General features: G+C 36.1%; 1 protein-coding gene across 2 annotated transcripts in view; it reads left to right on the top strand.

Annotated features, from left to right (window-relative positions):
• The window catches only part of RPS6KA6 (ribosomal protein S6 kinase, 90kDa, polypeptide 6), a 37,869-nt gene that overhangs the window by 436 nt on the left and 13,155 nt on the right, over window positions 1-24,278 (top strand). Inside the window, exons 2-10 of one of the 2 annotated variants that reach the window (XM_014955156.1) lie at window positions 9,151-9,210; window positions 12,288-12,404; window positions 16,167-16,248; window positions 17,104-17,184; window positions 17,706-17,785; window positions 20,587-20,693; window positions 20,963-21,000; window positions 22,703-22,845; window positions 23,614-23,684. In XM_014955156.1, the coding sequence (XP_014810642.1) occupies window positions 9,151-9,210; window positions 12,288-12,404; window positions 16,167-16,248; window positions 17,104-17,184; window positions 17,706-17,785; window positions 20,587-20,693; window positions 20,963-21,000; window positions 22,703-22,845; window positions 23,614-23,684 (779 nt within the window). The remainder of the gene's footprint in view (window positions 1-9,150; window positions 9,211-12,287; window positions 12,405-16,166; window positions 16,249-17,103; window positions 17,185-17,705; window positions 17,786-20,586; window positions 20,694-20,962; window positions 21,001-22,702; window positions 22,846-23,613; window positions 23,685-24,278) is intronic. The other variant, XM_014955158.1, reaches the window with a different exon arrangement.

Here is a 24,278-nt window from a genome sequence, read left to right as displayed (position 1 = left end):
GCCTCCCTCGGGGGCCGCGGCCTCCCGGCCCGGCGGGCGCAGGGCGGGCGGCCGGGCCGCGGCCCCCGGGTGCGGGAAGCGGAGGGGAACGGCGGTCCCCGGCGGGGCGCAGCGGTAACACGTGCGGAGTTAGAGCGGAGCCGGCCGAGCTGGGAGGAATAACGCCTGTTAGAGAGCAGCGGAGGCCGGCGTGCTTTGTGTTCGTGTCACAGCCGCCGCTGCCCGGCTCTCCTGCAGCTCCGGAGGGTTTCTGTGCGCTCTGGGGTTTGTGGCCGTAGCTCCTGTGGAAAGTTGCTTTAACTTCTGAAAATGTGATTGTACTGAGCTGGGTGCGCACCCAGGCAGGTTGTCGCTGGGAGAAGTCCTTTCGCTTTTTCGTTGGATATATATAGGATAATTATCATGCACGCAGCTGACAGGACGAAGCAGGAGTGTGTGACAGGGGTTTGGAAGCTTGGATGTTGTGAGGAACGAGGAACAACTTCGAGAGTGTCTTTTGAGCTTAGCACTCTAGGTGCATCCGTAAGCAAGTACCAAATGCTATTTAAAACCAAATAATTAAATGGTGAAACTGGTAATATGCACGTATCTCAGCAGAATGTGACGTTCAAGGATTAAAACTTTTGCACTTTTAAGTCAGAAGCATAGGATTGCATATCAAGTATCATCAAGTATGACAAATAAAAGATTACACCTAGGTGTATTAGACTCACAAAAGATGTTATCTTAATAAAGCGTCTTAAAACTGGTTGGACTTGCTTTCTGTGATGCAGTAGGCTCTTCTTATCGTAAGTAAAAAGGTCTGTAGCAAACTCATCTCTCAGTACAAAAGCACACAAAAGAGGCATAGGTTAAAAGTTTGGGGAAGAGTGAAAGGATATCCTTTAAAGGAAATTGGTGAAATTTTGTTTTCTAATAAAAATGTAAAAAAAACCCCAATAATTTACAGTAGAAATAAAGCCATGAGGCTTTAAATTTCTTAGGGTTCGTTTTATTTTCTGTGTCTACAAAGTGCCACTTCCAAGTCCTGTAATTACTGGACATGCATTTCTATGCCATGGCTGCTACATGTTGACAACTTTAAAATATTCTAATGATCTAATAGTGCTTGATGCAGTCCCTGTACCTTAATATTAGAGAAATCCTGATTATGTTGGTGAAGCTACAGGTAAGGATTAAAAAGTCAGCAGAAGTATTAAAGCTTATTTATTAATCCCTTGGTTTGTAAAAATAGTATGCTGTAGTTAAGGTATGAAGCTTCTTGAAGGTCTGAGAACTCTCTTAGCTCTGTTGATCTGTTCATTAAGAATATTGTGATACATCAGTGCTAAAATAATTAAACTTATTTTGTATTGCAAGCTTGTATTGCAATATTGCAGTATTATAGCTGAAATGTGATCATTTGTGGTTATTATGCATCTCTTGGTATTTTTTGGCTGGACAAATACCCCTCCACCAAGGCTGGTGCAATTTTCGGAGTATTGTGCTCAGTCCTGTCCTTGTGTACAGGTTTTGCAATAAATGCTGTGTTGGCAGTTAGCAAGAGGCTGGAAAACCAGCCCTAGTTTCAGTGCAGCAAAGGTCAGACAGGTGGTGCAGCTGCTTGTGGTGGTGTTTCAGGCATCTTCACATACTTTACTGGGCTTGGGCTAATAAAGAGATGTGAGCTTGACAGTGCACCGCCGTAGGAGCCTGGCTCTGAAGTCACGCTCATCTAGCTAACAGGGCATAGGATGGTGAATGTCTAGCTGAAATAGCTCTCTGTTCCTAACATCTGAAGGCAACTGATTGCAACACTTGTTTAAATTGTCTTTTCCTCAAGCCCGTACGTGAACTTCTTACTTAATAGGGTCTGTGTAAAACTATTTCAGTTGTGCTCTGATTACATTTGGCTAGCAGCATTTGAGACTGTTTGTACCGCAACCAGTTTCTTCAAGTTGTGCATGAAGTTCCAAATTACATTAACAAATACTTGTTATTGCCATAAAACTTTATATTAAGTGCATCTGAGGGATATGTAGTACTTTCCACTTGTTAGAAGTCTATGTTTGTGTCGTTTGGGAATTTAACAAAGGTTTATTTTATGTTAAAAGGAATTTTTGGTTTGGATTCTTCACGTAAATTTTATAGAATTATAGTATAGAGCCTATAGTACTTACGACAACCTTATGTTGGTGATCTGGTAGATCTCAGTGACCTCCTCGATTTTGAAGACAAACTTATTTGTGCTTACAAGTGCTCTTGTCCATCAGTTGTAGCATAGGAGGAAAAATTTGAGAAACAGTTCTCTTTGAGGAATCTGCTTGTTGACTGAAGTTAGGATTGTGTTATTAGAAATAAGTGCATTGCCAGGGAAGTAGTGCTCATGTCGACTTGAAGTAAAAACAGTTGGCAAAGGAAGGATGTGATCTTGAAGGTGGGAGACAAATTTTCATGCTTCAAGGCATAAAAACAACATGAAACTTTGCAAGAACTTTAGGATTGAATTATTTTGGCCTTTTCCTCTTGGTGGTCTTTGAGTGTGCTAAGGGTTACATTTTGGACCATACGCTGTGCTGTTCCTGTCTGCTCTTATATTCCTATGGCAGTGTCTCTTGTGAAGCAGTTCTGTGACTGGGAGTTCCTTAAGCGTAGGTAGAAAGGGCCAGTGTTATGCAGTTTAAGCTTCAAATGTTGAGAGGGCTTCTTTCCTCCTAAATAGAAGATTATTAATTATTTTCATGTTAATAGAAAATAGACAGTAGGGTGTTGGTTTATAATCAATTGTTGTAGATTATTGAAATACGATTGCAATCTATAAAGAAACAGGAAAGTTAATGTTAGCATTTTGTTCACCAAGCTGAATGAAGTGCAAGAGTACTTTGAACTGGGCAGAATACAGTAATTTTGGAATTTTCTGCCCATTTAATAGTAGTAGTCTTGCATTTAAAAGGAAAAGTATAATTGACATAAGTGTATGTTGTTTGCAATACATTAATATTGTGAATTGTATAAGTGCAACCTCATATATTTATTTTTGAAATAAATGCTTCAGAAGCCAGTTGCCTAATTGGCTGATGGTGACAAGGAAGACAAAGCTGAAAGAACAAAGTTACCAGAAATTAAAGTATTCTGCTAGAAAACTGGGCTGCATTGGAAGTTGCTGCCTTCCAAAAGGCACGTTCATGAGTTGATCTTTGCTGCTGTTGTACATAATCTGTTGCCTGTGCCAGTTTAAACAAATACAACTTCGATTTTGGCCAGTGTTTGTAGCCTGTCCTCTTAAGCATGTTCTGAGTCTGGTCTGTCAAAGGCCACTGAATTTTGTCAGTGTTAGGAGTTGCATAACTCCTTTGTGAGTAATTACTGGCAGCGACATGGATGACTCAGCTACCTAGTTTTGTGCATCTCTGAAAATCTCCACAATTAGGTGGTGGTATGGTAAGAAAAAAAGTAGTAGTATTGCATGTAGCTTGAACTAAGTGCCCTCAGCCATTGCAACAATGTACAGTTTTTATAAAGACTTATGAGAACGAACTGCCTTAAAGAAAAGCAAGCACATTAATACTCTTAGAAGGAAAACAATGAGTATCTTTATGCATTGAAAAGTGCTGCAATATAACAATAATAATTCTGTTTTGGTATACCAGTTTTGAAGATCACTTTGGAAATCTGCTGTGGTGAGTCTCTAAATGGAGTAGGGGGTCTGTTCAAGAAAGCTCACCTCAGTTCCCACAGAATAGCTTTAGAGAGACTTTGCAATAACCCTAAATCAAAAGAATGGTAAGATTTGTTAACTCATAGTATATAGAATTTTAATACTTACATAGATGTACTTCTTTACTACATTAAGAATAAAATTTTAAATATGTTGTTTTCATGAAGTTTAAATCTTACGCTTTTCCAGTATTCTTTAATCTGCCATTAAGCATGATTTCCAGCGTGGCTGCTTTATGCCCTTTGATTATGGAGTTCCTGTCATCTCCCAGACAGGCAGCAGTGAAAAGATCTCAAGTCCTTTTCTAGCTCAGTGATCCCTGTGTTTACAGTTCGGTTTGTGTCTTGTCATTGCTGTGACTAGTCTGAGACACACGTAATTCTCCCCTGATCTCCCGTAATGGGAAGGATCAAAATGTTCTCTTAAAATCAGTAATTATGTGTGGCTGAAGGTTTGTTATCCTGTCTGAATGTATGATTTATTTGCCACAGGAAAAGAACTTTATAACTTTCCCTTGTAATTGATTACGGGTTTAAGTATTTTACAGGGTTTTTTTTTTTAATGCAGGTGGCTTTATCTTCCTCTCTTGGTATGTTTAATGAGAGAGTGAGTTACCTGCCCTCTTCCTTTTGTGGGAGGAGCTGAGGAACGTAGACTAGCATGGGGTTGAGAAGAAAATTCAGCGTAGACCTGCAGAGTCTCACGTGGGCACTACCATCAGGGAGACATCCTTCCTCTGGTCACATCGTGGTGGGGTGGGACTGGGCTGTGGCTGGTGTAATTCTGTGATGGGTAGCCTTAGTCACTGCTTCGTCTTCCATGTCATGGGGCTGGTTTCTGTACTGGGGGAAATTTTCCCTTCCCAAAAGCACGTGAACCCAGGTAGTAAAGAGCACTGAATCCAGCTTGGGCACCTGCATGCAATAACAATGTCTACTTTGGAAAAGAAAAAAAAAAACCACCAGAAAAACCCTAACTGTTGTATGGAGAAAAGCTGTGGATGTTTTATAGAAAGAACAGGTGCCTTGAAGCTTCAGTTTTGTTCACAGTGACTTTTAGATGTTTTTTAAAGAATAATAAAGCCCCTACTTGTTTGGCTGTGCACAGAACCCCCAGATTTCTCAAACCTGTCTCAGGAAATAAGATTCAGTAGGCCAGTGTGTTGCTAATTAAATTAATGATGCAAACTCTCTGCAGTTGTAATTCAAAATAAATGAGGAACAAATGTGGTTGTCTTAACAGGATTTTTTTTCAAAGGATTTTTTTTTCTAAAGTCTTTTCAAAGTAATTGGGGTTTCTAATGTAAGCTTCCACTCTCACATTTTGAAATAAGTATTTGAAGTAATACTTTTGTATGTGGGGAAGCAAACTGGTTTGTCTTGTGCTTGTTGAGAGGTGTAGGTCTGGCAACTGTAGCTGCAGTAGCTTAGCAAATTGAGTGCAGTGAAGGAGGAACTGTGGAGGATGCAGAAGCTTTTGTCGATCCCTATGTAGAATTTTACCTGATTGAAGCCAGACTAGATCATACATGAGTGGTGATGAATAGCACTTTCTACTTCTAGTAATACTGTGATTATAAAATTCCAACTTCTGTTTTTTTTTATAAAATTTTTATTTCTGTCTGAATATCTAAATGAAGGCACATAAGAAGAGGGCAGAATGAACAAGCTTTAAATCTTCTACTGTTATTCTTTGTAGTTAGGCATTTTTGCTGTCCATTCATCTAGCTTCTTTCAGCCAAAACCTATGGAGCCACCAAACCATAATGCATTTACCATGTAAACTGTTAAAACATCCTTAATATGGGGGGAAGATGGTTCTAATCTTTGGTAATACTGGTATTGCTCTGTTCTGCTGTAATTACCAGAGGAAAAACATGTGCAATAGTAGTTAAGCTTTTTACCAGCCCACAAAAGCCCTTTGGATATTCTCCCAAGGTAATAGGGTATAGTCCCAGCTAGTCATGGGATCCATGGCAGCTATTTAAGTCAGAAGGCAGATTGCACTGTGTTACCTCAGAGGCAGTTTGGCATCGGAGAATTGGGTCTCTTAGCCTGCACTTCTGGAAAAGTAAGTTCCTTAGCTGCCAGGTTGTCTGACCCTAACTTTGTTCTCATCTCTTTTTTATGTAGTGACTTTGGTTATTTTTATACTGATCAATAATATGGTATACTTTCTCTAAGTTTTTTTTATTAGGAAAATATTGATACTGTTTGCCTAAAGTCTGAGTTTTTAGTTTTTAAGGAAAGTTAATATTTGAAATGTTCAGTTAGTTGTAGGACTTCAGCAGTACTGAATGAGAAAATGATTCAAGGATGAAAGAATCTCCTTAGAATAATGGTACTTGCTTCCTTTCACCTGTTGTCTTTATAGACATATGTGCTTTCTAATTCTCAATAATAAATAGTAAGTAATGACTTAGAACAGAACTATTTTAACCTCTATACATGTTTGTGCATAAATATTCAGTATTAAATCACTGAAAGGGGTCCCTCTTGGCTGCAGAAGCAGAATTTTTTATTTGGTTTCCATAGAGGTGGGAATTAAGTATTAATTGTAACTTCTCTTTTTTGCTTAATACGGGGTACAGTGGAAACTCCTTGTTACTGAAACTTGGCCAGTGTAAGTAACTGTACAGAACAGTAATGATTTGATTTCTGTCATTGAATTTTCTACCTGAATAACTAACAAACTACTAGACTTCGGGTTGCGATTCAGTGGGTTTGTTGTTTGTTGTTTTCTTTTTTAATGGACAGTCACCAGGGTTCACAAACAATTAAGGCAAAAGTGTAGTCGTGTACATCAGGCAATAAAAGTAGATTCATGCACTTGAACATAAAATTCTTTGGACTAAAAATTGGCAAGCGTCCCAGTCTCTGTAGTTACAGAGTCTGGACAGGAAAAAAACCAAGACATGAGCAACAGTGATGGGGAAATGTGTACGATAGGAAATTGTTAATTAAGATGACATTTGATTACCTGCCATAAAAATCCAATAACTTACTATATTTGATTCGCTATAAAGCGGGAAGTATGCTTACATGTCGTGCTCAGGAGCTGTGTAGATCAAATAACATGCTGATTTTTGGGTCAAAACCCCATTCCAGCAGTGACAGCTTTCTGTATCTGATTGCCTGTTGTTAAGCTGCTGTTTTCAGTGTATCTGCAATTCTTCTGGCTAGTGGTATTGGTTCCAGAGCTTAAATTTAAGTAAAACACCTTGGAAAACGTTGACCATATTTAAAGGAGGGAAAAAAAAAAATAAACACACGCTAAATGACATTAAAGCCCACGAGTGAGGAATTGTATCGTATATTTCTGAGTACCTGGAGTGGAAACTCATTTTCTTACCAGGTCCAGCTAAGATTTTAGGACAACTTTGGGCCTTGCATGAATTGAGGCTTGAATGTAATCTGGTGATATTGTGAAAAGAAATCGCATGGCAGTGAATTGTCTGAAATGAGGTTGGGGTTCATATCTGGTATGAACTTTGGCATTATTTCTTGATGCATTGAATTAATTCATACAATAGTGAGTATAGCAGGTGTCTTATTCCTCCCATTATTTAATTTGGAAAAAAAAATTATGCAAAAATAAAAATATTATGTAGCAAATGAGTAGCATTGCTTTCTGTAATGTATGTGAGGTTTTTGAATTCAGGTTAACAGGTTAGTGATTTTTGGCCTTGAGAAATTAGGGTGGAAATGCATGATATGTATGAATGACGACCATGTGTCGAATATGCCAGCACTGGGTTAAACTGATGGTTTATAGTTAATGTGAAGAGTATGTGTGTAAAGTGTGGTTAAAATAAATAGAAACTTGGAGAAGAGTGAAAGTAACCAAAGCCTCGTGCTACTTTCCTTGACTTTTTTCCAGTGAAGATATAGTCCAAAAATAGGTGCCAGTATCTTGATACAAAAACTGGAGAGTTAATTTTATCAGAGTCATTAATTTAGGACTTAGCTCTTAAAAGCTCTACTTGAAATCAAGAGTCCTAGAAGCAGCAGTGGCAGTGGCTGAGGGTTGCTTAGATGACGCAGTCATGGTGATAGAAACCTGTCCCTTCAGCCCTACCTGTTTGTCGAGTTCTGTGTTTTGTTTTTAAACAGGGGCATGGTCTAGATGGCATTTCAAGATTCTTTGTAGTCCTGTGTTTTACCAGTTCAGAAACTGATAATCATACCATATTGTGGTATCTTAGGCATGTATTTTAGATAAATTCAGAAGTACAAGAAAAAAAAAAGTCATTGCCTGGTCTAAGAGCTTTATTGGTTCACCTTCTCTGAAGAAGGTTTTCAGGAGAAAGTAGTTTGAGTTGTCTTAGGTTAATTCTAGTTAGTATTTTGTTTTGTGAGATCTATGCCACATGAAGGTAGGGCTGCTGAGCAATTACCATATAAATAAATTAGCAATTATCACTAACAAAATCCATAATTGGCTTCACCTATTTTGTCAGGTATTTCCAGTTTTTAATTAATGCTTTGCATGTTGAAACAGAGCATGTCTTTATATTTCTGTAATATTTTTTTTGTTTCAGTTGTTAAAAAGCATTGGATTGTTTGTTACTTAGGGAGAGCTTTAAACTAAATACCTATAAATTAAACTCTTTTTACTGTGGCTGGGGGCTTGATACCTTCTTTGTTGTTTGAAGTGTGTGCAAGGGGGGTGGGCAAATGCTGGCAAGTATTATGCTCATTTGAGAGCATGTCGTTTATTTGCTTCTGTCCAGATGCTTATAATACTTTTTTTGCCTCTTAAAGGTGTTATTTTTGAACTTGATCCACAAATATTTTAATGTACAGTTTCTAAAAGTACTTTGTTAAAGTTTGAGTATTCTGTTAGATATTTAAATAACTTTTGATGCAAGCAAATTTTTAGAGGAATCTAATTTTTTAAGGAAATGGATAATTAATTTTGTACATAAGAATTCTGTGGTATGTGTCCTCTATTCTGCCTGATCTTGCGCTTCTCCCTCTTGCCCCCAGAGGACTTGAAATCATTTTTAAATCTTCCTTAAACTGCACACTAATCAGCAGGAGATCTTATGATTTTAGGTTTCCAAAAAGCATCTGCAACACAATTTTTGTGCTTAATGGAAGAATTTTACATTAGTGTTATCTTTATCTGGTATGGATGGTATCTATAGCTTTTAAAGAAGGAATTTTAAATTAGTTCCAATTAAGTAACTACTGGATGGCATTTTACGAAGGGATAAGTTACATGATACATAGGGGAGAGCTAAATGTAACTACTAAGCAGTAGTATTTGCTTGAAACTACAGGTTTAAATTAGAGCAACAAGAACACCAGTTTTCACTTCTGTGCTCTGAAATGTAAATTGGTCAAATTATGAACTCTGCTTATTTGAAATTGTTAGGTCTTAATGTTGTTTTCTGTTTGTTTCTTTTTTTTTTCCTCTTTCTCTTCTGCATTCCCCTTCCTTCTCTCCAGCTAAATGGCCTTAAAATGGCAGATGAGCCTATGGAAGAAGGCGAACCGTATTCCTACCACGTAAGTATGTTTGATAGATGTTCACTTTAGACACTCAGCATGATTTCCTTTTGAAGCAAAATTTATGCATTCCCTGCTCTTTAATAACGTTTAAACCTATCATTTTATTTGACCAGATCTGAAGAGGCTCTAATTCTCAAAGATGATTTTGAAAATTAATACCTTGTTAGGGTCTAGAAGTGCCTTGTTTGGGACAGTTTGTTGCATGAGGCAGTGCTTTATGGAAAACAGATTCTGTGTGCTGGAGAGGGTGCGTTTACACATCCCTCAGCCTCGGAAGATGCTTTGTCCAACCTCGAACCTTTTATACACTGTGTGCTTAATGTTGCTCTTATTACACTGTTGTCTGTTCTTCCTTTGTGTTTTTTAATGTAGTTGCTGTACGTTCATCTAGAAGGTGCTTAATTCCTGCTATTTTAGAACAGAATTAATTTTTTCACTGATATGTTAATTTAACTTTTATGTAGAAAAATCCCAAATAAACTCTGTTGAGCATGATTTTTTATCTAGTGCCTTGGTGATGTGCATATTTAGGACGTGGTGAAGATCAGTGTTGTGTATGCTGGCTAAATATTGGACTAAACTTTAGGCTAATTCTGTTATGTGGTGAACTGCCTGACTTGTCATGGAAAAAACAGCCATCATTTTTCAACACGCCCATCCATATATTTTTTTGATCAGGATCATGGAAAAAGGTATCAAGTAGATCTACTTCCCAGCTGTAACCACTGCTTTGTATTGCAATAATAATTTTTTTATGTAAGTGATTTGGAGAATAAACTCTTGGGGGTAGAAAGATGTGGTGCTTGTACATTTCCTTGTGTGGAGTAAGCAAATAAACCGTCAGTGTCATTGTCATCTTACAGGTAGGAAAGATGAGCAATGGGTTGTCTCAATCTTTCACTGTACTTGAACCAGAAGGATGTTGCTGAGCTTGTTTGTTAGGTCCTTGGAGCTACATACCAGTCAAGCTGTGATGAAGTAAGATGGCACAAAGCCGTAACCGATTGTGGCGTTTCTTTCGGTGCTTTGTCTTCTGTTGAACCTGCTGGGAATAGTTACCTCTTGTGCAAGGCGGCTCAGGGGGAGCCGGTACCTGAGCCCTGAAATAGACTTGCTGCTCAAGCAACGGAGCACAGAATCAGATAAATGAATTTGCAGTTCATGGAAGCCAAACTAGAAATGAAAATGAAACTGGCTTATGTATCTGTTCAACTTGTTACCTTCTCATTTCTTGTTGATGATGCAACGGTCTTTCTATACTTCAGTCATTGCAACTTTTAATATTTTAATGGTAGTTAAGTAGGTGAAATTATATAGACATCTATTATGAAGGTAAAGCACTTTTTATAAAGTAACTCAATTCATATATATCAAGTTATTCTTTATTTGCATGGAAAACATTTTTCTCCTCGGTTTATGCTTAGAAATACTCAGTTTCCGCAGCAACCGCATGTGATGTCACGGGCTAATGACTCAGGGTGGGTGATAAACAAAAGAGCAGGTGAACTCTGGAAGATCTTTTCTTATGCAAAAGTTCACAGTGTTAAGGAATACAAATTATGATGGTGAAGTCAAAAGGCTTCTAAGCAGAGTATTTACATATTTCATAGAATGAACCAGCCATTAAGGCTGTTGTGCAACTTGGTGTATAACTAGACAACTTGCTGCTTTCGTCTGTCACTGGATGACTTGAAATGCTAGTGTTCTTACCTGCCTTACATTCCAGGCATGTGTTTAAGAAAATAAATAAAAATGAAAAGATGTGTGCGTTTTTCATATGAATATGTATCTTCATAGTCAACAGGATGGACGGATGAAATGAAGTTGGGATGTATACACTGTATCATCAAGTGTATGTCGGCTGCTTTTTTGTGAACAGGGAGGGGAAAGGACTCATGTGATAACAGCTGGAATACAGTTTGTGAATGTACTAAGGTGTTAGTTTGACCTCTTTCTTTCCCTGTCTGGACAAACAAAGCAATTAACGCTTAAGACGTTTCATGCAGTGTGATGATTGCCCCCCCCTCCTGTTTTTTAATTATTGCAGCAAGTACCTACGCATTGGATGTGTACGTAGATTTCAGCCTTGAATTCCTGTGTAAACCCACCTAGAGAATTTCATCTAGGTACTCCAGGTTCAAGTCTGATAATGCTAATTATAAGTTTTCATGCATGGTCTTGGGCAGCAAGACTTTCTGTAGCCAACTTGGCTATAGAATGATGTTCTTCCTTTAAACGGTTTCATCAAGTGGTGAGGTCCTTTTATGATGGTGTTCTACTTGGAATTGAGTGAGAGCAATGCACTGTGGGCTGGTAAGGGTGTAAGTCTACTAAGAGAAGCTTTCAAGGTGAAGACCTAAAGAGAGGATAGGAGGACCGTTAATAATCATTTGGATACCCTAAAAGCTAAGTACTGCAAATTAGATGGGATTTTCTGTTGTGATAGGGGTGTGTTTCCTGTGTATAAGAAGTTCATTGCTATTCTTCATAGGGCTTGAGAGGTGCCGCTCCTTTTCTATATGCAAGCTGAGCTTGCTGTTGTAGGTTTTAGCACGTAGTTTGTAGTTTCAAGGTGCTTATTTAGACATCTTGTTTTGGCTCACAGAAGCTTCTCTTGCACCATAAAAGCTGCAATACATCATCTGATTTGTTTTCATCATGAATGTTTGTCTTTTCACAACTGTAGCTGCTGTGCCCTGCTTTGATAAAGGTGAGAGTAACAGGAAAAAGTCAACAGAACACTAAATCTTTTACCTACTTCCAAATTACCCTCAGCTTTCTGAAGGAGGTCTCCACACGGGGTGGTCTTTGCACGAGCTCTGCACTCTAGAACTGTTTCTTCTGTTGGATGCAAGAATTTGCAGAGCTCTTAAGATGACTCATATCTTATTTATGCTCCTCAAACAATGCATATTCCTTTAGCTACAACTGAATGACCTTATTTATTATTTGCTGCTGTGAAAAGCAGTAATTACCTGAAATGATGAAATTCAATTCAGATTTCATTAAGATTATTTCAGGAAAATTAAGGCCTGTTCATTGCTGTATTTTTTTTTTTTGCCTTGAAATAATAGGATGAAGGAAGTGTGAAAGAAATTCCTATTACGCATCATGTGAAAGAAGGATGTGAGAAAGCAGATCCAGCACAGTTTGAACTACTTAAGGTTCTTGGTCAGGGATCATTTGGAAAGGTAAGATAACAAACTGTTTTCATCTGATGTCCACTTTGAACTTGCTTTGTCTTATTGATGTTTTACTCCCCTTATTTCTATAATACTATGAGGTTGGGTATAAACCTGACAAATCTGAGTATAGGTAGATATCTTGTGGAAATTTCCATGGTTTGAAGGAAGTTACCCATCTTGTTTTGCAGTTGGTCAATGTGGGTGGGGTTTTTTTTGTTCTTGTTTTTACTATGACAGCCTTTCTGACTTCACCTTTTTTAGAGGAAAAGCAATGTCTTTCTCAATAGACCTTTCCAGACAGTCAACCTGGGAGAGGTTAGCTCAAGTACGTTTTTGGATAAAGAGGGCAGTGACATAGCAGAGTCTCTGGGAATGTTTGAAAAGCTATTGACAAATTTCATTTTTTCCCAATCTTGCTGTAGTGCCAGGGGAGCACTGTTTATAGCAGGACACCAAATCATATCGGAGACAGAGAGGCAACAGCCTCAGTGTTTAGGCAGCAAAGAATGAGTCAGTAGCAAATTTTAGGTCTGCCATGGGAAGTTACAAGCCTCTATGTTCAGTGAAAGCAAACTGTGGTTCATCAGGACTGGCAGCTGCAGCTTCGTGGGAGCTATGGCACCAACAGCATGGCATTTTACCACTTGGGTTATAGAGTTGGGGTGGCTTTTATTTAACAGCTCTGGTGTTGTCAAGCTTTGTTTGCCTAATGCCATGGCTATTTGAAATAAAATCGTGGTGGTTTTGACTACCTCAAGGCTTTATTGCAGCATGTAGTGAGGAATCAGAATGAACAATATCTTTGTTCCATATAGGTTGCCTCGCATCTTCTGTAGTTTAGCTTGATGCTTGGGGGGCATCAGCAGTGTAATAAAGATCGATAGAGGCTTCTGGAGGAGATGGTGATTTGTCTGTTAATGATGGTACTTGACACTGTGAATGTTTGATTTTCTTCAATGCATGAAATCTGTATTGATGTAGGTACAGAAGAATGATTGTGGTAGTTTGGAACTTGAACCAAAGTAACAATAAAGTAAATAACCTGGGAAATGTATTTCAGTGTTTTGCTGCATTTGTCAAGTGACCTACAGCCAAAAGACACTACTACAGCCAAAAGACACTAAATGAACAATTATTTAAAATAATTATTTAAATAGGTTATAGGAGAAACATGGGAATTTTTTTTTGTAATGTGCCACTTGGTGTCACATCGCAGAAATGAAATTAAAAATCAAATGTCTCAGTCACTAGTTTGAAACATATTAATTAAAATATTAATCATAATGTATAAGAAGCTGATTTATTTTTTAAACCCAAACTCTTAAACTGGATCTTTCGAAACACACAAAAGCCAGACAATCAGCTTTATGTATGTTTCCATTTTCCTGTTCTTCTGCTGCTTTTGTCTGTTTTGTGACAGGAGTAAAACTACACAGAATTGTATGAGAGGAGGGGAAAAAATGAGACATTAGGAGGGCATTCTGTGAATTAGTGATAATTTAGAATAATTTAGACTTTAAAATATTTCTTAATGTTTTACAGCTTAAGAAACATTTATCTGGTAGTGTTTTTGCCGATTCTTTCATATACCCTTGTCTTCAGGGACTAAAAGGCTCCATGCATTTATTACTCCTGACTTGAGATGTCTTAAGCTATCTTAGGGTTCAGCACATCTGGTATGAACATCTTAGCCCTGACTCAGACAGGTTCTACTTACAGAGTTCAGACTTCTGGCTCGGAATCCCACCAGCTTGGTGAGACGTCTGTTTTAGAGCTTTTGAAACCTGGCGGTACTTGGTTCAGAAACCAGCTTTAAGAATTGGACAGTAACTGTTGCCCGTCTGAACAGAGCTCTTTTTAGCTAGTATTTGTTGTGTTCTATTGGAAAGAAAAAACAAACTCCAAAGATCAATAGCTGTTGCTTTCCTGGTGTTTGTTTTCTTTCTCCAGTTCATATTTCCCAGGGATCTCCCTTTGGATTTAGCAAACACAAGGTTTGTTTGCTTTGGCTAGTATAGTGCTACAGCCCATCCTCTGCCTGACTTTTTTGACACCTATGCAGGATTTAACACTGCTTTGCAGAAATAACGGGTTAAATCTTATGTCTGTTACTGAGTTTCTTCAACCTTTGATAACTTCTGAGGCTTCAGCACTCGGGTCTACTGAGAGTGGTCTTCCATTCGCTTAGGTGAATCGCTTTGGACAAGATGTGCCTGTCTTGATTTTGCTTTACAATTGAACAAGGCACCATTGTATTTCCTCTGCAAAATGCTGGATTATGGAGACTATCTGCAAAATAAATAGATAGTTCAGTGGCTGCTATATCGGTCCTTACTAGCTAGAATTTGTAACTTGTACTTCAATTACATAACGTTATTACAAGCTGCTAATTATCAAGGACTAAAATATTTGTACATGCTTATTGATATTTTACTTTTACAATTGTGGGTGTATTAATCTACAGCTGTTTTCTTATTTGCTGATGTTTGAATTACTCCCTTTACTTACTATGAGTATCAAGCATCATATAAGAGGGCAGTGCTGTAGGTCAATCATTGGACAAAACTTAAGTAAACCGCCTATTATCTTGAAACTTGATGATATTTTTCTTCTAACCAGAGCTTAAAATAAAAACAACCTCTCTCCCAACCTTATTCAACTTAGTCAGTGACAGTGTATAAATTTCTGATTCTAGAATGGAAAATTTGAAAAGCTTGTTTGATTGTTTCTCGAAAAATCATTTCTAGATATTTAATAATTTCCAACAGAGTATATGTGAATAAATCTAGTGTTAATGAAAATCTGAGTAAGGTAAGATCAGAGAGGCAATTTTGGGTATCTCTTGGCATTCTCTTGTGCCTTGTACATTTTTATTTTTTTTACAGTACAGACATTCCCCATAACTAATAATTGCAATTATAAGAAAAACAAGTAAAGAACAGGAGCACGTACCAAGCCATTTTGTAAATTGAAAGACCTAGTAGTTAGAATATTAGTCAATGGAGATAGGTGTATTTGTACTGCATTATTTTGTCTAATATTACACTTTTCTTAGTGTCAAGTTATATACCATCTATCTTCAAAACTCCTCTGGAAAGAAAAAGAGCAGAAAAACCTGTTGGAGTTGCTATTCCCAGAGGGAAGGGGTGCTTTGATCTTAGATGGCAAGGTTTCCTTGCTTTCATCTCACCACTCTTACAGAATTCATTAATATAGCCTGTTACGTATTTGAGACTTGGCTCTTAAACCTCAAAAGCCTCTTATGAGGTGGCAGACCAGGCAAAATGGTCATTCTCCAAGAAACTAATGTAAAGAAATACATTTATCTAAGTACTTATTTGATAAGTACTTATTTAAATGGCTTGCTATAGGAAAGAATGTATAGTTTATGAGCAGTCTGAATACTTGAGAGAGCTTGGTGGTGCATGTACCTCTAATCTGGTTAAGGAAATGTAATTTTGCCCTTTCTTCAAAGATGTGTACTTAAGAAAGAATGCTGAAAACTGTCTGAAATAAATAGGTGTTTTGTAAATCCTTTGTGGTAGTTGCTTATTCGATTACTAAGCTTGTCTATGCAGAAAGACTTGCTAAGAATATTTGGCATCTTTTCATTCCTCAGAGTTTTTGAGGAATGGGATGGGATTAGGGACAGGCTATCTCCTTGTCTGTATTAATGAAGTTAAATGTAAAGATGTAGTAATGGTTTTTAGTCAGGTTTGCATAAAATATTTTTCACAGTGATTTTAAAAGTGGTGTTTATATTACCAGGTCTTCCTCGTACGGAAAATAATTGGTCCTGATGCTGGGCAACTTTATGCGATGAAAGTATTGAAAAAAGCTTCTTTAAAAGGTACGTGTATCTTTTGATTTGGAACTTTAGAAAATAGTTTTCAGTACACCTGTATATCTTAAATGAGTCTTAAAAATACTTCTGTCTAAAATTCTTTTATTACTCTTAAATATTTTTCAGTGAGTTTATAATTCTTCTCTGAAAGTAGCTTTTTTTTTCTAGAGTAACTTGTAAGTTCATGTTTAAGAATTATTTAAAATCTGGCCAGATAGCTTTAATTATGTGGTAAAAAGTACTTTTACAAAGTTTAAAATTGTGTTATTTAATTCTGTTTAGACTTTCCATTACATTAAAATGAACTAATTTCATAAACAATTTTTCTTTTGTTATGTTAGAACTCTACTGTGGTTAAAATTGCAAAGTTACCTATTGTTATAGGTGCCATAGCAAACTAACTTACTGTTTTGGCTTTCAGAAGACACTTCAGTGGATGCAACTTCACTGTGTGTAAATAGCAACTGTTACTAGGTTGAAGAGAAAAAAGTAATCTTAAGAGACAGAAGATACATATTCAGTACAGATAGTTAATTCAGAGGTTGAAGTTAGCTGCCCGGAAGTGTAGATGTGAGCTTTTTTTCTTGAAATTAATATGGTTAATCACAAAATATCAGGATGTGTTGGGGGGAAAAATGTACACATTAAGGAAGTTGGGACAGGTAAGAAACGAAATAGAGTTGTCTGAAAGTGTGTGTTGTGTGGGAGACTTAAAATTCAAAAACAAATAATGTAACAAGGAAAAGTATTTCTTTAGATAGCAAAGACTTTCCATATGCTAATTTCTGCTCCATATGTATGATGCCAAATACATTTGTTTCATACTAGTCTTTTTTTCTCTTTTTTTTTTTTTTCCCTCAGTTCGGGATAGAGTTCGTACAAAAATGGAAAGAGATATATTAGTAGAAGTAAATCATCCATTTATCGTCAAACTGCACTATGGTTGGTATTTTTTTCATGCTACACTTTCTTTCAGTACTTGAAGGCATAGCTGATCTTGTTCATTCTCAATTGTGTGGTGTCTCTTTTAGTGCCCAAATTAGGTTCTTGCAAGTTTAAATCACAGGACTGAAAAATGTAAATACATACGTATACAAAAGTTTTAGGTTAAGTCCTTTGGAAATGAAAAGATTTCCTGGAAAATTCTTATAAGTTCTACAGAGATCTTTTTTACTTTTCATTGAGTAAAGCCAAAACACAATAATTCACATACTTGGTGTTTCCCTGTTTGACAAAGGAGAAATAAAAGAACAGTATTTTAATGATCTCTTATGACTAAGATTGTCTTCTGTGAAGAAGCAAGTAATTATTCAATAAATTACCTCATGTGCTGCTGAATTATTTCAGTTCCATAACAAAAGTATTCTCTTTCACTGGAATTCCCAAATTGGAAAAGCATTCAGATCTGTTTTGTAGATCATCTTTGTTACACATCGATTGATTAATTTATATTTTTTTTTAAGCCTTTCAGACTGAAGGGAAGCTATATTTAATATTGGATTTTCTCAGGGGAGGAGATGTATTCACGCGATTATCCAAAGAGGTAAGTACCTAAAATTTTATCTTTGCTCAGTGTTAGGCAGGTGGGATTTTTTGTCAGTGTAGGGTTGGCTTCTATTGCTATTTCCCTCATACATAGTTCTTGTCATAGTCGAGTTTTTAATAACTTAGTTGGGATTCCCTTACATATTCTAGAATCTATTCCATAGCTTTAAGAAACATGAGTGTATGTTGATTAGTAGCTTCAGTTTTTCTTTGATATCGACAAAGGACAGTTCTTTTGTCTAAAAATGTTTTGTTGCTTGGAAACCTAAGTGAATTAAGATTTAGCAATAAGGAAAGGGGATATATAGTTCTCATGCTCATAGTCAGCTTCGGTGCTCCTTGAAGCCTGATCTATAAGAGGTTTCTGCTGCATTGTAAAATTTCGTAATGCTGTAATACAAATCCTAGTGCTTAGTCTCACAAAGTGTGAAGGTTGAGTATTTTGGAGATCGCTCTCCTTCATCTAACTTTAGCATGCAACTGGAACTTTAATATTTCATTTCTATTTTTGTTTTCTGGAGAGAACTTCAGAGGAGAGAATATGGTGCAGCCTGTTGCTGGGTTGTTTTTTTAAACATTTTTCAGCAAATATTTATTATATATTGCCTTAATTATTATGAACGTGTTTATAAGACTTTTATTTTCTTTCTGCAAGCCTTTCATAAGAATCTAAATTTTTAATGCAATTTCTCAACAACTTACAGTAAGAGAGCTTTTCAGTGTTTTTTTCAGTGTTTTCACCAGTGTAAATACATTTAGATTGCTAATGCTTAGGGAAAGCCACTTTCTTAAATGAGAAAAGTGGGTATCTGATTTTTTTTTTTTTTTTTTTTTGTGACATGGAGGTAGTTGTATCCCCAGCATGAGAGGACATGAGCTACTTCTATTCCGATATACTTCTTATAAAAATAAAGCTTTACTTTAAGAACAGGCTAAAGAGAAGGAAAAATTTAGAGGGGTTTTTGTTATCATTTTTTTAAAAAAAGCAGACCTTGGTAAAGGAGTTACCATGTTGCAGAGTTGAAGCTTAAACAAACCAACTTGACTTGTAAAGGGTTATTGGAACAGTAGGTAGGAAAGAAGTTAATCTCGGCTCTTATAGGATGTTTATTTATAGAGGAAATGCTGGTATAGCAGGAAGAACTATTCTTTTGTTCTAACACAGCTGGGATTGCGGAGTATGCAACATCCTTAAATAAGGGATTCAAGTCTATCCATAATAATACTAGTTAGGTGGTTGAAAGAGATATGTATTTCCTTTGGGAATAAAGAAGTAACAATTGTCAAGTTTTCTTACTGTTAAGTCTCTAAGAGTTTGTTGGAAGACTTCAGTTACCCTCTATGTTGACTTTTAAACACTGTGTATATAAATAAGAAAAAACAATCAGGTCTTTTTATTTTCTGTTGGGAAGACAAGGTATTTTCAAAAGTACATGGTAAAACAAAGAAAATGGACAATACACATCAGGGTAAATTCCCCATGGCATTTCATACTTCCCGCACAAGAATTATTTTAAATTAATTTTGTTTAATATGAGGTTATTAAAACACTTTTGCTGGTCTTTAAATTCTAATGTGGGTATGAGAGTTTCATCTGTGGAAGTGGAATGATTATGTAATGAAGTTTTCATTGGTAACGTTTAATGAAGTTGACTTGCATTGTGTTTTATTTGACACACAAAGCAGTTTTAAATGAAATTCTTATTGGGAGATGGTAGATTAGAGTTTAGCATCTTTGTATCCTGAGATTTGCATTTTGGCTACTCCAAGGAGTAATGGTATCCAAGACTTCCTCTTGCTCTTTTGGATATAGAGGAAAAACAGTATTAACATTGCTCTTTATAAAACCAAGGTGAAACTTTCTGTAGCCTAAAAGCTTTGTCTTTTGTACAATGTTAATACTTATCCCTGTGGAAATTAGGAATATTTCTGTTGCCAGTAGAAGAGGTCACATATGTGCAATTTGAAGTACAGATCAGTGTATTACTAAATTGGTAAGCCCAGTTACCTTAATTTAAGTCTTGTTAGGTATCTACTGTGCAGCTGAGATGCCTGTTCTCCTTGTTCCTGGTGTTCTAACAAATAAGGGAATAGTTCACTTAAATTACTGGAATTGCATTTGAGGTTTAAAGGTTACTAGCTTGTAGAATATGACAAGAGCCAAAGCAGGTATGATTCTTTTATATGAAATGAGAAGCAACCTGTTGAGTATTTAGGATAGAGCATTTGAGAGATGCATTTCTATATGCAATATCAATCAGTTTTTCAGTATCTCACTAGGGTTCTTCACATTTCTTTTCCTAAGAAGGTTCTTCAGCTCCCACTGCAGATTTTCATGTCATTATTTTCACTGAAGTGTTTTATTTTGCATACTTTTTTTCTAAATTATACCTACTTTTTTCACCTAAATATTGGTAATACGAATTCACAGAGACAATACAGCAGTTGTGGACTAAATTTTATGATGCAGTTGAAAACAGTCTGTATAGGATTGTGGCAGAAGGGGTGCTGGTGGTCAATAACATCAAATAATAGTTAAATTTATTACCTGAAAAGTTAGTTAGTGCTCTGCAGTATTTGCTGATGGTTTTTTTTAAGTGTTGTAGATAATTCTTTTGTGTACTTGATGATTAGCCTATATTAGCATATAATTTCTGTTAGATGAATTCATTAATTATGGGTTCATAAGGTACTTCTAGAACTTATTTTGAAGTTTAGGAAGACAGCAGTATTTTTTTAGATTGCAGTTTTAAAAACTGAAGACAAGATCAGAAGGTAAATCTATACAGTTCTTATTAGGTTATGTTTACAGAGGAAGATGTGAAATTCTACCTCGCAGAACTGGCCCTTGCTTTGGATCACCTTCACAGCTTGGGGATTGTATACAGGGACCTGAAGCCAGAAAAGTAAAGTAAAATGTATTTTACCACTATTACGTGTATTTTGCTTGCTGCTTTGCATTTTCCACTAAAATATTAAACTAAGAATATTTTTATTAGACTATGTAAACAAACATAAAATGTAAAACATATACCTCTGATTTAAGTGAAATAATACTGGCTTGTTAATTTAATGATGGAAGTTGGAGGTCAAAATTGTTAACTATTGTATTTTAAATGTTATATGTAAACATTCCTCTTTATGTGTATTGGTGAATGTGAATTTTAATTTTCAGCATTTTGCTTGATGAAGCAGGACATATCAAGTTAACAGGTAGGTAACTTTTATTAGTATAGCGCTTTCTGAACGTATTGCTGTATAAACTATAAACTTTTATTATAAGCCTGAGAGAGAGAGATAGAGATATATATATGTAGTGATGGCTGGAGTATGTGTGAGCCAGTGCTTAGCTTTTTAGAATTCTTTTTTATTGGACAGATTTCTTATAAGAAATCTGTATTCCTTCACTATATAATGATTCTTTATATAGTATTAAGTACTTTTATTCAAGTATTTTAGATAAACAGAGACTGGTTTTGGTCTTTTACTAGATCCTGATGTCCATGCAGGTTCTATTGATGTTAGTTTTCATGTTGGCTAATATTTCCATGGATAAAACTGCAGTGTAAGCATCAATATGCTGTAAAGTGCAGATCCTAATTGCTGTGGTTAAAATAGAAGAAATTTAGTTGAAAATACAAAACCAGGCATTGACTGTGGTTTTTTTTAAGGCATTTTAGTTTAGGTGGTGATGTGTTAGTAAATAAAACTATCCACCATTCAGGTTAGAAAATGAGCTGTATCAACACGTACTGTCAGGTGCCTTTTAGGTGAAGATAAAGTTGCCCACTGTGAGACTTCTAAAAGGGAGCAGAGGTGCTGTTTGTGTAAAAAGTTTTTAGCACACAGTAAGACTTCTGAAATACTAATTATTATTTTTTTGCATTCTGGATTATCACTTTCAAAGGCATATAAAAATGCAGAAAATGTTCTATAAGGAACAATTCAAATGCATATATTCTAGGAAATGATATATACAAAAGACTGTGACTATTACTATGAATTTCTGAAAGCTTTAAATTACATTTAAGGTGATACCTTTGTATTATAAATTTCATTATATATTTTGATCTCTAGATATTGCTACTAGATTCCCATAGAAAAATGTTTTTAAATTCTCAAAGATTGATGGAAAAATAAATCCATTATAAAATCCATAACTTTTAAAATTCTGCATGATATATTTAAATCCCATTCAAGTCAAACATCCGCACTTCCTTAAGCAAGTGGAAATAATAACTGATGGGATTATTGATTAATAACCATTTACCCTTTGAAAAAAGAGATGCTTGAGAGCCCCCTCTGGAGAGTTGGGCTAATATCAAGGACTTGTGTATTCAGTTGCAATGTTCAAACCTGGGGGGGAGGTATTCTGGGAATAAAGTGAGTAGATATGCAAGACTCTTTACAGAACTTGAGTCAGGTTGCAGAACCACATCTTATATAACAACATTATTTTTGGTCTGATTTTATTTATTCATCATTCAGTGATACTAGACCATGCAGACTATGTTCTCTTTGAAACCCATTTTTACTTATATCCATTTTTTTGTGTGAATAAAACAGGCAGTAATCAGAGAAAATGAGAACTTTGGATTATCCTAAGGCTCTAAGTGTGTAATATTTCAAATACCGAGTAATTTTTAGTTGTAAAGTTGGTGGCTAACGATGACTTATACAATGGTTTTAGTGGTATGTAATAAACTAAACGTCTGCAGTATTTCTAGATGCTTGCAGTTTCTTGTTTCATTAAGAACTACGATAATCACATAATATTCCTGAAAGCAAACAAAGAAAACCTGTCAACACTTTGATTTTGAAATACTGTATATGGTATTGTTGTGGTTTTTTTCTTTACTGGCTATATTCCTTACAGTTTTTTACTGGCTATATTCTTGTAACACTGTTGTTGTAGACTTTGGACTCAGCAAAGAATCAGTAGATCAAGAAAAGAAGGCCTATTCTTTCTGTGGTACTGTAGAATACATGGCACCTGAAGTAGTAAACAGGCGAGGGCACAACCAGAGTGCTGACTGGTGGTCCTTTGGTGTTCTCATGGTACTGTATGCTCCCTTCCTTACCTTGCTTAAGGTCACAAATAAACTGCATATTGTTTAAGTGAATGTGGAATAATGTAGTTGATCTGATTATGAATACTTGGGTAAGGGGAAGAGAGAATTCAATAGTTGTATTACTACTGAAATATCAACTAATTAGAATAAAATTTCATCTGTTTTGCTCTGTAAGGAGTACTTGTCAGGAACCACAGAAAACATAATATGTAGTTAGTAGTTTAGAAACATCAGTTTGTATATTTATTATGCATAGTGTTTGATAGTTAAAAAAAATCTGAAGACTTGGTTTGATGGAATATTAATTGCATTTTTCTAAGAGTAAGCCTGTTGAATGAATACTGGAGTAGAGCAGTGAAATAAGCCGTAAATGCTAGCACTGCCACCTTTGTTGTGATGTGTTAGAGCATCAGGCTGAAATATGCATGTTAACTTTAAAAGCAAAGTACTGTTTTAGAATTCATTCTTGCTTGTTTTTGTAGTACAGCAACACCTGAAACTGTTACAAAGGGGATTTTTATTGCTTCAAAGTAGCTTATAGAAGTAAAATATTCCTACATCATCATTATATTACACTCACCACTTATTATCACATAAATGGCAGAATTTTCCTTTTGTGACCTTTTTTGATAATCTCCTAAAAGCTCAAGCCAGTATGTCTAATGTAGCAATAAGGAAGAACACAGTACTTAACACTTTGTTTGAGCAGTTGGGGGAAGAAGTGTTGATTTAGATTAACATTTGTTCTTTTCAGTTTGAAATGCTTACTGGTACACTACCATTTCAAGGTAAAGATCGAAATGAGACTATGAATATGATACTGAAGTAAGTATATCTTCTTACTTTTTGCAAAGTCAGAAAACGTAATTTTTAAACATGTTTTAAAAGCTCATTATAACTCCTGCTTGAAGAGCATTAAGCTAGAACGGGAACAAAAAAAGCCAAGCCCTGCCCTCAGGCTTTAGATCACAGACCATGCAAATACTGTTAAGTAGCTGCAGGAATTATAATCTTAGGGATGAACTTTTATTTTCATCAGAGGTGTATGATAAGGATAAAAACAGTACAGTGAATTAGAACAGCATTATTTACCACTCATGTGGTTATGCTCCCTTGCTACTGTTATGGCATACCTTATTTTGTAAGCAATAGTTAATCAGGTGTTGCTTTGTGTACGTATATATGGAGAGTGCACTTACGTGCGTGCGTTTTTTATATTAAATTACCTCAGTTACAACAGAAGCAGTCTAACAAGACAAACTGGGTAAACTGGTGATTAGTACGTGAAGTTGTTGGGCAAAGTGTTCTCATCTTCATTTGTGCTTACCTAACAAAGAATTTCCTTTAGACCACGTGTAGAGCCGTGGGCCTTCTGAGGGGGTGATAGGGAAGGAGGTGAGAGAGAAACTGTTCCTGCCA

This window comes from Calidris pugnax, unplaced genomic scaffold, assembly GCF_001431845.1.
Source record: "Calidris pugnax isolate Ruff unplaced genomic scaffold, ASM143184v1 scaffold38, whole genome shotgun sequence".
In the NCBI taxonomy this organism is placed as follows: Eukaryota; Metazoa; Chordata; class Aves; order Charadriiformes; family Scolopacidae; genus Calidris; species Calidris pugnax.
Note: the sequence above shows the minus strand (reverse complement) of the source record. Positions and strands in the feature narration are given on the sequence as shown.